Source organism: Arvicola amphibius, chromosome 1 (assembly GCF_903992535.2).
Source record: "Arvicola amphibius chromosome 1, mArvAmp1.2, whole genome shotgun sequence".
Lineage (NCBI taxonomy): Eukaryota > Metazoa > Chordata > Mammalia > Rodentia > Cricetidae > Arvicola > Arvicola amphibius.
The window spans coordinates 18515274-18530111 of record NC_052047.1 but is presented as its reverse complement, the minus strand read 5'-3'; the positions used below and the strand labels follow the sequence as shown (position 1 = coordinate 18530111).

At 36.6% G+C, this 14838-nt stretch overlaps 1 protein-coding gene across 1 annotated transcript in view; it reads right to left on the bottom strand.

Moving 5' to 3' along the window:
- The window catches only part of LOC119805519 (transmembrane protease serine 11C), a 50604-nt gene extending 35980 nt beyond the window's left edge, over window positions 1-14624 (bottom strand). The window contains exons 1-3 of the mRNA XM_038317474.1: window positions 14569-14624; window positions 5846-5961; window positions 130-248 (exon numbers count right to left, since the gene is read on the bottom strand). Of these exons, the coding sequence (XP_038173402.1) occupies window positions 130-248; window positions 5846-5961; window positions 14569-14624 (291 nt within the window). The remainder of the gene's footprint in view (window positions 1-129; window positions 249-5845; window positions 5962-14568) is intronic.
- Between the last annotated feature and the right edge of the window lie 214 nt (window positions 14625-14838).

The following is a 14838-nucleotide window of genomic DNA, read 5'->3' as shown; positions in this document are numbered from 1 at the left end:
ACTTTCTGGAAGGGCTTCTTCATCTCATCTAGAACAAGGTATTGGTTAAAAATTGTTTTGAACTTGGAAGGTGACTGCTAGGGTCTTAAGACTTTCGGGAAAACACAGAAAAAAAATAATTCAACTTACCAAAGACACTATCCTTTTATTTAGGTTCATGTATTCCTGAGAATACGGCTTTGCAAATTTGCTGTCATAGTCAATGTTGTCAACTTTAAAGCTGACATGGTAGTAGAAAGGCGGCTTTCCTGGGGAGAGAAAAGGAAGATAGTTTTTCCATTGGGCACAATCATTTTCATTCTGAGAAGTCACGTGCTCATAAAATGTCAGGTTATGTGACAGCTAAAACTCCTACTGCCCACTGATTGTGGAAATTACTTGGGTGGAGAAATGCTAAATTACAACCTTTTGCCAAAAATGTATTCAAGATTTTTTTAATGTAAAATTTTAATATGACAGTTTTCAAGTTTGGGCAATGTGTTATGGAACAAAATTACATTAAAATATAGTAATTATCTTGGTCTTTGTGATTGCCATACACTACATTTCTGCAAAATCAGCCCAATCATAGGATTTCTTACTCACAAAATACCTAAGAAATTAAAATGAATAATGGAGAAAATAAAATAAGTCATGACTTGAAAGTCCCGAACATTTAGTAAACCGAACAAAGAAACAAAGCGTGTGATTTTAGACAGGCAAAGCAATGATTGCCTAGATAGATGTTGTCATATAGAAAATATTATTTTCAATTTTAATTTATATCAATCCTCTCATTTTGTCTTTGGACTTGTGCATGTTTATGTGGGCTTATACTATGCCCATTTTTATGCATAGTTTCATAACTTAATGACACACATATGGCCTATTTGGGGTGCATTAATCTTAGATATTGATCTATCTTGAATGTCTTCATTAACTTCTGTGGTTTACTTTTCAGACTTGATCTTTCCTAAGTGTTCTCTCAAATAGGCCACTGGAGAGTTACATGCCTCTGACAGAATGTATTACTATACTTGTTTCTAAAGAAGTTTTTTTTTGGGAAGAAAAACTCACATTTACTAATTTTTGCTTGTGGATCCAGAGTAAAATGCTGAAGTAAATACAAGGGTAATTGAGAAGGTCCTTTTAGCCTGTGCTCTTTCCTTTTTACTTTCATTTACTATACCCTGAAACTAAACTAGTTTTTTTTTTTTTTTTTTTTTTTTTTTTTTTTTTTTTTTTTTTTTTTTTTGTGGAGGGGCGGGAAGGGGTGAAGAGTCTCCACTTAGGATTAGTCTAAATATATTTGAGGATATATTGAAATAGAAGTGATGAAAAGATCAGTGGGAAAGATTAACTTTCTCCAAGCACCAGCCATGTGTCATTTATTGACAGTCTCCTCTTCTCCTTAGGGTAATGCAAGCTCTTATTTATCCCAGCTGATGCTAATCTATAAACTGTGTTGTCCAGCCTCTGTTATAGTTAAGAGTGAGGCTCCTGCATTTGCATTTCTGAATAATGGAATGAAAAAATGCTTGTGGAATTTCTGGGATGTTCTCTCACTAAGTGAAGGCACTCTTGCTTTCCTGAGCTCCCTACGGGCTGGCTGGAATTTGTACATAATGGCTATAACTAGTCCAGATTCCCTGGACATAGAAATGACGGTGGCAAAGCAGGACATGTACGGCAGAGCAACATGACTAAAGGCCTGGATTCCTCGCACTTTGAAATGATGAAGTGAACTTGGTCACTACCTCTGAACCTCCAAATGCCTTACTCTTATATGTCTGTTTATCTTCTTTGAGGACAGTTGTTCTCAAACGTGGCTGCCCACTAGAAATACACCTTGGACAGTACAGGTTCTACTACAGATAACATCCTTGGGAATGGACTTTGTGTACAGATTTTTTTATTCATAAGACTATAGAAATATAAATTTATTTACTTTGAATTGACATAATACTTGTAAATATTTTTAGACTACCATGTAATGTTTTAATACATTTATTTATGCAATGTTCAAGTCAGGGTAACATTTATTTCCTCAAACATTATTTCTTTACAATAAGAATATTCAAATCCTTTTATTATAACTTTTAAAAATAGACATAATTTCAAATTGCCTTATAAATTTGCATCTCTATAACCAGCTCTTATCATGGAAATTTCTTTGTGCAGCAGACACCAGTTAGTTTAGGAACTCACAATTGGTCAAATTATAGAGAATCAATGTCTGTGTAATACTCAGACACATCTGAGATATCTCTAATTATACCCTCTACCGCCAAGGCAAGGCTCAAGGACTATTGCGGAATAGGACTGAAAAGACCGTGGAAGAGCCAGAGGTTAGAAAGAATTGGGACGAGACAGTGATTTCTGTGAATGACAGGTCCTCGAAAGCCATGAGCTCATAGCAGCTGTGGGTACTGGGATAAAATCAAACTAGTCAGCATTACAGCATGGAAGAGTTTGGATTTTTGAGCCACAGCCCCAAGCTTATGCTTTCTGGAGGGAGAGGGTCAGTTTTCTTCAAGGGTGTGACCTCAGACAGGTCATCTGAGCCCTAGTGGATGACCCCATACCCATGAGGAGATGGGTAGCACAAATTGGAAACAGTGCGTTTTAAAAAAAAAGCAAAGCCATGAAGTTAGAAGGGGTTTGAGGGTGGGTAGTTGAAAGAGTTAGGGGGAGGCATAGAGGTGAACATAGATAAAAATATGTTGCATGTGTGTATGAAATTCTTTAAAAATAGCAAAATGTTATACTGAGACAAACAATAATACATTATATTATCAACATTTGTGGTCACCCTAGAGTACAATAGAACATCTGAAATTATTACTTCTATAAAACTATAATTTAGGACTAGCAGACTAACATTTGATAATATTTTCTCTATTTCTTTCATCTCTCTCCCTCTTGCTCTCTTTTTCCTTCTTTCCTTCCTTTCTTTGCACTGGGAATTGAACTTAAAGATTCATGCAGGCTATGCAAGTGCTTTATCACTGAGCTGTATCCCTAGCCTATTTAGTAGTAGTGGAAAAAAAATCTTTTCAAATAATTCTAAGAGCTGGTGTTAAAATTCATTGATTTGTGATAGGAGTTTTAAATGATGATTTGTAGGACCAAATCTAGGTTGGTTTTGGGTACTCTATGAACATGTAACAGCCTTTACATTTAGAAAGGTTGAAAACGCAAATTAATATTGACATTTGGTGATATGTATAAATTATGTGGAATTCAAATTTTAGATCCAAATGCTTATTTGAAACCTTAACTGTGTTAAGTACCTAGATATTATTTTAATTCAGAAGTAGTCACTCAGTGAATGAATGTAAACTCAGTTTCTAGATACTTTCATTCATCTTTATTCTTTTTCTTTCTATTATTTAGAGCACTAATTGTTCCCCCCCCCCCCAAAATAAGTGAAGGTTGGGATTGGAGAGATGGCTTAGTAGACGAGAAGGTCCAGGTTTAGTTACTATTACCCACATGGGGGCTCCAGGTGTAGATGATCTGATGCCCTTTTCCTTTTTTTGTTTGTTTATTTTTTTAAATTTATTTTAAGATTAAAAATTTCCATCTCCTTCCCTCCTCCCACTTTCCTCCCCTCCCCTCCACTCACACCCCCACTCCCTCCCTCTCCGGGCCAAAGAGCAGTCAGGGTTCCCTACACTATGTGAAGTCCAATGTCCAAGGTCCTCCCAATTCCCCCCAGGTCCAGAAATAGATATTGAATGGGAAAGACAAACTCTTATACATGTAAACCTGTTGTAGAATATGATTGTAAGCCATGTTGCTTTTGGTTATGCTTGGAACATTTGTTTTAATGATGTAAAGGTGTGTTGCTTTTGTTTATGTTGCATTTGTTTAACTCTGTGAAGCTGTGATTCTTTGCCTGTCTAAAACACCTGACGGTTTAATAAAGAGCTGAATGGCCAATAGTGAAGCAGGAGCAAGGATAGGTGGGGCTGACAGGCAGAGGGGATAAATAGAAGGAGAAATCTGGGAGAAGAAGAAAGAAGGAGCAAATAGAACAAGAAGAGGAGTACATCAGGGGTCAACCACCCAGCTACATAGCAAGCCACAGGGAAAGAAGTGAGGAAGGGTATACAGAAATAGAGAAAGATTGAATTTCAGAGGCAAAAGATAGATGGGGTCATTTAAGGTAAGAAAAGCTTGCTAGAAACAAGCCAAGCTTAAGGCCAGGTTATCACAACTAAGAATAAACCTGTGTGTGTGATTTATTTGGGAGCTGGGTAGTAGGCCACCCCCAAAGCCAAAGAATAAAGAGTAAAAACCAAACAACAGTTTCACATCCAACGTGGGGCTAGAGTAAAAGAAACTCCAACAACAGTATTCCAACAACAATTTCCCCTCTGTCCACTCCTTCCATTCTCTCCCTCCACCTCCCTCCCTCTGTCCCTCCCATAGACTCCCATTCTGTTTCTGTTGAGAAAGGGGCAGGCCTCCCAGGGGTGTCAACAAAGCATAGAATATCAAGTTGAGGCAGGACTACACTCCTTCCCTCATATTAAGGCTGGATAAGGCAACTCAGTATAAGGAATAGTTTTGTAAAAGCCTGCCAAAGAGTCAGGGACAGGTCCTGCCCCCACTGCTAGGAGTCCCACAAGTAGAAGAAGCCATACAACTGTCACGCCTATGTAGAGGGCCTTTGTTGGTCCCAGGAGGGCTCCTTAGCTGTTGGTCCAGTGTGTGTAAGCTCCTATGAGCCCAGGTTAGTTGCCTTGTAGGTTCTCTTAAGATGACGTTAACATTCTCATATATTGCTTATGTGATTTATCATAATTTTGTCATGTACAAATGTAGATATTGTTTTTTTCTCACTCATGTGGAAAATATAAAATTGTTTATATAAAACCAGAGACTAGAAGAGTGGTCACTAGGAAGTACTGAGAAGAAAAGAACAAAGAGAGATCAGATGACAACTGACTAATTGCAGTCAGATGATAGAAAAATGAAGATTATAAACACAAATAAATGATGTAATTTAAGAAGACATACATGGTAATCTCCTTGGTTATTAAACAGTGTGTACATGTATCAAGTTATTACACTATACCTCAATATGTACAATAAAATATTTTTAATGATTAAAAAGAATGTCTTCATGCTTAAAATGATCAGAAAAAAACAGAAAAATTGACATAAAAGAAACAACTCAGTGACCTCATAATTTTTCCTATTATATGAATAAAACATATTGAAAATTTGTAGACATATTTTTTCCTTCCCTGTTCAATATTGGAGAAGAATCTACACTTAAGGAAGAATTTTATGGGTAGAAAATATTGTATAGAGGAAATATAGGCTTTGGAGTAAGAAATTGTATTTCTGTAGTAACAAATCGCGGGTTCTTAGCTTTAAGATTCATTTGTTAGCACACTGTTTACTTATAGAGCTACTAAGTTCAACAAATAGGAACTGTGCCTGCTTTATTCATTAATGTAGTCTCAATCCCCAATATCTTTCCAAACAAAACAAAACAAAAGAATATTACATCTGTAGTTTTAGAATAAATGCACGGGACTAAAAGTCACTTAAGGACAAAGTCTGAGGACAAACTTTGGGGAGTGAATATTTACTACCTTAACTGTAATGATAGTGCCATGATTCATATGTCAAAACTCATAAAAATATGCTACATGTGCAATCTTTCATATATTTATTATCCTTCATAAAGTATTAAGTGTTAGTGCAGTCAATGTTAATAACCACAAGGGTAAAAATGCATAGCAAACAAAAAATTTTGTTTCCTCTCCCTCTTTAAATTTCCTAATTTTCCCGGTGTAAAGTCAAAAAAACCCATATGACTGAAAAGACAAGCAACATACGTACTTACCACAGGCGACAGAATAGGCAATGAGTCCAATTACTACAGCAGCAACCACCGTCATTAAGATGACAAGGATAATCTTTCCACACCTTGTTAGCTTTATTTTTGTTTTGGACTCTGTTCTGAGTAAAAGGACAGGAAGGTGTCAGTAAGAGCTTGATTTTGGATCTTGGAAATGCATATCAATTTAGTTTTAAGTGGAAAAGTGTGTTGTTTTACATGAATGATGTGGTCAGTAGACTGATGACTTTAGAAACGGTGTAGAGTTGGCGGATATAGTGTTAGGGATGCTTATTTTTCAGTACCTATAATTGATAATGGCAATACTAATCAGTATTCATTTATTCTTTCCAAGAATAATTATAATTATTTTTCTCTGCCAGGAAGAGTCACCTCTGTCCTTATGGAGCTTACAAACTACCGAGTAGAGATAGAAAGGACAAAAATAAGTACATAATTGCAATCTGTACTGGTACAAGGTTTTAAGTACTATAGGAAAAGTAGGACTGGGAAAGATCAGATTTGGGTTCTTATGTTAGCTGCAGGTGTGATAAACTTATTAAGTAGAGTGGTCAGGGTAGACCCAGGCAGGCAAAGTGTGAGAATAATTAACACATGTGTAGGAGTTATGCATACCAATGTACATGTGGAAAACTTAAGGCAAAGTCAATGACGCCAAGAAGGTCCATGGGTAAGGACAAGTTTGGCGTATTAGGTAATTATGGCTGGAGCAGTGGATGAAGGACAAATAGTGGGAAAGTAAGGTTGAGAGGCATCAAGGCCCAGATTTCCTGAGCCTCATGATAATGATTTGGGTTTTTCTCAGCCAAATGGCAGCATTGAGCATCTTTGAGTGGTGGGTTGTGATGACTTGGCCTAATGTCTTTATGGGACAGCTTTGGATGTTGTGAAGAAGAAACTACAGAGGGGCAGGTATAAGAAACTACAGAGGGGCAGGTATAAGAAACTACAGAGGGGCAGGTAGAAGTAGAAGAGGGGCAGAACGGAAAATATTACAATGACTGAAACAGCTAATGGTGTTGACTGAGACTGGAGAAATAAAGGTGGAGCAAAGAGGTTGAATTTTAAATACATTTTAAGTATAATACTGATAGAGATCTCCTAATGGAAAGATGGGTTGTAAGGGGAATGAAGTATGTTTTCCAGATAGTTACTTGGATCACTTAAATGATGGTGCTGTCATCATGTAAGATGAAAAGGCTTTTTATGTATCTGTGTTGTTGTTAGGGATGTCCAACAGGTATTCACGAGACAGTGTGGGTCAGATATACAAGTGTGCAATTTGGAAAAGGAGTGTGAGTTCATCATGTTAATATTTCATCCTTGATCATGTAGATGAGAGTCTGACAGGGTACGTCAATACCAAAGGAGTCAGGGTAGGTAGAGAAGAAGACCAAGATAGGATCACCTGTGTAGTTTTTGTTAGAGAGAAAGAAGGATCTGGCAGAGAATAGATGCCAAAGAAAACAACCAGTGTGAGGTGGGAAAGGCAGGAATGTGGATCCTTGAGGCCAGTGGTGGCAAATCAAGGACAAGGAACAAGCTAAGCTATGCTTAAAGGTAGCTCAGATAGATTATGGAATGAGGATGGGAATCACAGATGGGCATCATAAAGGTGATTTTGACAGGAAGCTTTAGGAATAACACAGGGTTAAAAAGACAATGGACAAAATCTCCTGAGTAATTGGGAGCATGGGGACATTAGGGACGGTTGAAGGGGAAGGGAGTGACAGGGAGGGGAGCAGAGAAAAATGTATAGCCCAATAAAAATCAATAAAAAAAATACAGTGGAATTAGTGTAAACAGGGTCTTGACCACTGATCTTTCCTTTAAAGAGTTTGCTAAAAAGGGGAGCAAAGAAAAGACATTATACTCAGGAGAGGAAGTAGAATAATGACTTAAAAAAACTTTGAATACTCATAAAAAGACACTATTTGGACAGATTGCCACATTCCTATTTCATAAACTTAAGAATTATTCAATTTTTTAATAATAATAATATTTACTTCATGTTATTTTTGTTTGTTTTTTTTTTTGAGACAAGCTTTTTCTGTGTAACAGCCCTGGATGTCCTGGAACTAGCTCTTGTAGACCAGGCTGGCCTCTAACTGAGGGATCCTACCTCTGCCTCTTGAGTGCTAGGATTAAAGGTATACACCATCACCACCTGGCACTTCCTTTCTTTTAAAAAAAAACTTCATGGTCTTATGTAGCTTTTCCAAGTAGTTGCAATGAATTCACCTAGGTGATTTATATTTCATCTAAAAATTAAGAGTACTTTTCTGTGATCACTGATACACCTAGTGGAGCTACCATCAACTTCTTAATATCCATCAATACAAACTTCACATTTAACATCTTCAAAATGTCTTATACATATTTTTGTTTGAGCTGAACTGAAATCAGAATTTCTGCATTGCATTTCATTGTTGTATGTCTCAATGTTTTAAACCTGGAATTCAAATTCTACTTTTTTCTTTTCCTTTCTGACATTACTCTGTTGGAGTTCCTGGTCAAATTATTTTATAGAAGGCTTTCCTTAGATATGTTTCTGTATTTATTTTTAAGTTTAAAATCAATGTTCAACTTTGAAGTGATTACAGACTTTTATGCAACTATAAAAAATAATAGAAATTCCTTGTATCCTTTGAATAATTTTCCTTGACAGTAATCTATACTATAATATCACAACCTGGACATTGGCATGCACAGAGCCAAGATACTGGGCATCTATCAACAGAGGCTCCTAATGTTTCCTTTTAACCATGAAGTTCCTCCATCTCCTGTTCTCTTTCCCTCTTTAAGCCCTGACAATCCCCACTCTGTTTTCCCTTCCTATGGCTTCGTATTTCAAGAACATTATAGAATAAAATCATACACTGGGTAGTTTTTAGGGACCTGTTGTTTTCCACTCAGATGTGGAATTCTTCATTATTACTGACAAACCATGATGGGGTTGCAAATTTTAAGCATTAATACATATTGAAAATAAAAGGTGCACAGTCTCAAAGAATATACAAACTTTAATTCCTTTTAAAACTCTATGTGTATGTGTGTATGTGGTTGGGTGCAAATTCTTGTGGGTATGTATGCGGAGGTCAGAGATCAACGTTGTGTGTCTTTCTCTCTCCACCTTTTTAATGAGCAAATCCAAATGTATTTTAATGACATACAATTTTAGAAGCCTTGTAAGTTGGTTAGAGCCCAGGTTCCCTGGGATAGGATCCTAAAATTATGAAATTATGTCACATTTCTTTGCAAAGCCCAGAGAGTCATTTAATTCAAAGCCACAGTCTCAGAAAGCAAACTGTCTCTTCAGTCAGTTTCACCTCTGTTTTTGAGACATTCACCTGATGTGGGTATTCTGATCCCATCAGACCCCCAAGATCTAACTGTCTTTGCCACTCCCACACTGTGAGTATATGCACTGTACCCCTAAACTTGGCCTTTCAAGTGAGGGCTGGGGTTCTCAACTTAGGTCATCAAGCTTACACAGCAAAAACTTCATCTACCCAGCCCTCTCCTGTCCTCCTGAAACCAAGAAACTTCTGTAAGGCAAAGGACACAGTCAGTAAGACAAAATGGCAGCCAATTGCATGGGAAAAGATCTTCACCAACCCTGCATCAGACAAAGGGCTGATCTCCAAAATATATAGAGAACTCAAGAAACTAGACATCAAAATATCAAATAATCCAATTTAAGAATGGGATACAGATCTAAAGAGAGAATTCTCAACAGAAGAATCTCAAATGGCTTAATGATACTTAAGGAATTGCTCAATATCATTAGCCATCAGGATAATGCAAATCAAAATTACTCAGGGATACCATCTTATATCAGTCAGAATGGCTAAGATTAAAAACATCAATGACAGCTTATGCTGGAGAGGATTCAGATTTGGGGGAACATTCCTCCTTTGCTGGTGGGAATGCAAACTTATATAGCTACTTTGGCAACCAATATGGTGGTTTCTCAGAAAGCTGGTAATCAATCTACCTCAAGACCCAGAAATACTACTCTTGGGCATATATCCAAAGGATGCAGGCTCATACCATAAGGACATTTGCTCAACTATGTTCATAGCAGCATTATTCATAATAGCCAGAACCTGGAAGCAACCTAAATGATCCTCTACCTAAGAATGGATAAAGAAAATGTGGTACATTTACACAATGGGGTACTACTCAGTGGTAAAAAATGCAATGACATATTGAAATTTACAGGCAAATGAAGGGAATTAGAAAAAAGACCATCCTGAGTGAGGTAACTGAGACCCAGAAAGACAAGCTTTGAATTTGTTCACTCATAAGTGGATATTAGATGTAAAGAAAAGGATAATGAGGCTATAGTCCAGGAACCCAGAGAAGCTAGATAACAAGGAGAACCCTAAGAGAGTCATACATGGATTTCCCTGGGAAGGGGATATAGACAAGAACTCCGGAGAAAATTGGAAGCATGGTGGGTTGAGAAGGAGGGGTAGAAGAGGAGGGTGAGGGGAGAAAGGAAGGGGAGGAGAACATGATAGAACAGGATGGCTGAGATGGGAGAAGGAGAGAGAGGGAGAGCAAGACAAGAGTTATCTTGATTGAGGGAGCCATTATGAGGCTAGCAAAAAACCTGGCAATAGGGAAATTTCCACGAATCTACAAGGATGACCCCAATTAATACCCTAACCAGTAGTGGAGAGAGTACCTGAACTGGTCTTCCTCTGTAATCAGATTGATGACTACCTTAATTGTCATCACAGAAACTTCATCCAGCTACTGATGGAAGCAGATGTGGAGATCCACAGCTAGCACTGGGCCAAGCTTCCAGAGTCCAGTTCGAGAGAGGGAGAAGTGATAATATGAGCAAAGGGGTCGAGATCATGGTGGGGATACCCACAGAGACAGCTGACCTGAACTAGTGGGAGCTCACTTACTCCAGACTGACAGCAGGGGAACCTGCATAGACCCTCTGAATGGGAGTGATAGTTGTGTGGCTGGGGCTTTCTGTGGGACCAGGATTTATCCCTACTTCTTGAACTGGCTTTTGGATTTCATTCTCTTTGGAGGGATACCTTACTTAGTCTAGAGAGGGCCTTCATTCTGCCTCAAAGTACCAGACTTTGTTGATTTTATATGGTAAGCCCCACCCTCTTTGAGGAGTGGATGAGCGATGGGGTGGGTGGAAAGTGGAGGGAGCAGGAGGAGGGGAGGGAGAGGGAAATGGGATTGGTATGTAAAAGGAGAAAAAAGTGCTTTAAAAATAAATGAATAAATACAAAATCTATTATAAGATACTATCTTATGATTTACAAATTGGGAAGCAATTTTATTTTAATATATTTATGTTACAGAACTGTAAATTCTATTTTATTTTTCACAAATGTGGAAGAAGCGTCTTTAGAAATTAAGTGAAAAATTTATTGTACCCATATTTGTTAACCACTTTACATTTTTCCTTATAAATATAACATGAAAGAACTGTACAAAATTAACTTGTTCTGTGTGCTCTATCTTGCTATCAGGTCTCAGGACTGCCATAACAAGTTCCACAGACTAGTGATGGTAGCACATGCTACCAAGGTGGAAACCTGAGAATAAGATACTGGCAGATTCACAAACTCCCAAGGTCAAGTTCCTTACCTTATAAGTGAAGGGTCTCTCCTTGACATATCACACTGTTCTTTTGTTCTCATGTCCTGACTCCTCCTTGTATAAGTACAGTCATACTATGTTAGATTCTATTCAATAACCTCACCTTAAGAAAATCACCCCATTTAAGCTTTTCCTAAATGCATTCACACTCTGAGATATCAGGGGCAAGAATTTTAATGTATGAATGGGAGGTCACAATTCAACCCATCATATATATATATATATACATATATATAATTTTATTTTGTATTAACATTATGATTTAATACTAATATATGAATATATATATCAACATCTTATTTTATATTAGCACAAATTCATATTTTGTTTTATTTGCCATATTATTTATGTTCTATTATATGTACTCTATATACTACCTCTCTCTCTATGTGTGTGTGTATTACACACTTACATGCTTATATGAATGTAGATATGTCTAAAATGAAGAAGCATAAATATATATTTTGGTGATTATATGAAGTACTGGTCACTTTGAATCACTTATATTAGTGCCCACATTATTTTGACTTTTTATTTTATAATGAAATCAAATATCTATTAGGGAGCTCACTTTTTAGTTACTTCTTACTGATTCCCTGAATGGATAATTTTTTCTAAAGAAGCAGTGTCAGCTAGGGTTCCATCATCGATAACAATTCCATGATTTTTCAGAATTTTCATTTTACCTAGATAAGATTCTAATCATTGAAAAGTACATTGTCTAAATTGTTTGCACTAGAAATTTGGTGTCTTTCAATATTTCCATATGATGCCTTAGAACTTTTTGAGCTTGAAGAAGAGAAGGAATTATTCCAGATATATAACATCCCATTTTCCCGACTTTTTTCTAGATAAGCCTTGAAGTCCTGAGTCAAGAGAATATTCTGATTTAGACTGATAATATATTTTCTCCCTTGAATCAACTCACATATTGAATCTAGAATGGTGTTTAACATTTTGGGTGAAGTAGTTGACTCAATGATATGATAATTCCTGGTAACTTAATCATACACATGAACATGTGTTCTCAGACATTTTCTTCCACACTTTACTAGTAAATACATTCATATTTTATTTTTACTCAGTCAACTTGCTACAGAATAATGAAATTGCTAATGAAAACGTTGCATATGATGTTTGTGATGTAAATAGTTAGGGTCTATTTTTCAACTCTTTTAAACGTGTCCTTATTATAGATCAAGCTAAATAAGATTCTGCTTTTAAAATAAAAAATGAGTCCTAACAGTTTTTATAATAATTTAATAGTTTATAGATATTTTAAACCATTCATGGTTTTACCTTCTAATTTTTACAAAGCTATACAAAAGTGATTCTTGAATACAAAAATATGTCTCATAAAGCATATGACTTCAAACTTCCTTAATGTAACTTTCCTGGTGGAAGAAACTTTCTGGTGGGGCGCTGGGGGGGGGATTTCCAAACCACCCATCCTATGTTTCTGATTTTAAAGAGGGGGAGACAACCTTTATAGTGATCTTTCTCTGTAGGGGGCAGTAAAGGGGGCAGAGGAGCTGTCCTCTGACTATCCTCATAAGAATAAGAAAGAAAGCCTTTCAAAAGGCTTTCTTAGTTCACTGTGGAGCAGCACGGTTCTAAACTGAAGAAGAAAGTCCCACATTGTTATTATTCTTTTCTATAGAACATTCTTACAAACATCACATGTGAATTCTACTTCTCTAATAGAGGAAATGTTTGAAAATCAAACTGCCCAACATTAAACAGAAATTGAGTCTCGGTAAGGAATTGAGGTAAAGAAAAGGAAGACTTGATTTGATTTGAGCAACACGTTTATCTTCCACATGTGTTTCACTAACAAAGTATACATTAGAATCATTCAGGTGCAGTAATGATAAGATTAGCAATGGAATATTCATAAAGGATGTTCAGAGATTTCCAACTTTAGCCTGGACCTAAAATTATTAAGTCTTTGAGATAAAACTAGAGTCTGTCTTCACAGTATTGCTCAGATAGTATTTATGAAGTATAAGAGGTTGATCAAGTTGATGTGAAAAAGACAGAATACATAGGACCTGAGGTTTTATAAGTTTTGTTAAGTAAGTATTGACAGTATCATAATTTTATGGAAAATATCTCAGTATTTTCTAACAGGTAGATAAGCTAAATATTATAGTGAAAGTAAGAAGTAGAACTATTAAAGCTGTATATTGAGAAGTTGCAGCATGCCAATAGATTCACCTAGAATCTAGATTTTGAACAAATGTGTAATTTTTAAAATATAGCAGCAGTTCCCAATGATTTTATCAATGTCTGCATTTTGTGATAGTGCTGGAAAGAATAATGTGTATGAAAACAATTATCTTCAAGCTTAACTGATTAGCTTAAAAATTAAAATGTAGATATAAAAATTCTGGTCCATCTACTTCCTTCATAATAAATAGCAGGTCAGCACGTTCCTTTGTCTTCCAGGCCAATTACATCATTGCTAATGTCAAGTATAATAAAGATCGTCTCTTTTTAGTGTTGCCTTTACTTCCGACCTGAACGTAAAACCATGCCGCTAAAAGTATAGAGTAGTGAAGCACTGTGGTGCTCTAATAATTAAAAAATAAGACCACCATGGTGTTGTTACCACTTCCAAGCCGGGAGATTGCGTCGTAAATAAAACAGCAAGCACAACTACATCTCCATCACCCATACTTCTAGAAGCACAGACACATTTTCCTTTCTGTATTCATAGTGAACTTGTCTTTCAAAGCTATGATAACCCCGACTCTTCAAGTTTCAGTTGTTATACAAGAACACCTTGTTTACCATGGAAAGGTTTCTCGGGAAATTTACAGTAAACTCCGATGGTGAAAACCTTTCCACTGACTGCGTTTTCCTTCTGTATTAACTTTGTATTGTTTGTATTTCCATAAAGGGTGGAAGGAACTTCTCTTTTTGTTTTGTTTTGTTTTTCCGATTTTAGGAGAATTGCACATTTTTAAGAACCTTAAATCTTTAATCTAACTACAAGCTGATTGCTTTAATCTTTCTGAGTGGCGGTAAAGCCTCCTGCTGACCCCTCCCCCTCCCCTTACACACACCTGTTCCGCAGGGATGTCCATGGCTCCTCGCTCCGCCGAGGCTGTCCCCTTGCCATCTTTCCCTTGAGTGCTGCGTGCCACAGTCGTCCTCCACCTACTTAGCTTACAAGAATCTCTGGCTTTTATGTGTTTTATGATAATGGCATAATGATAATACTTAGCACTTACACAACTTTTCGTCTTCAAAGTGCTTTCCAAACATTTTGCTAATTAATTTTAAAACATTAGTAAACCGTGAGCTGTGTATATGCCAATCCATAAATAATAAAT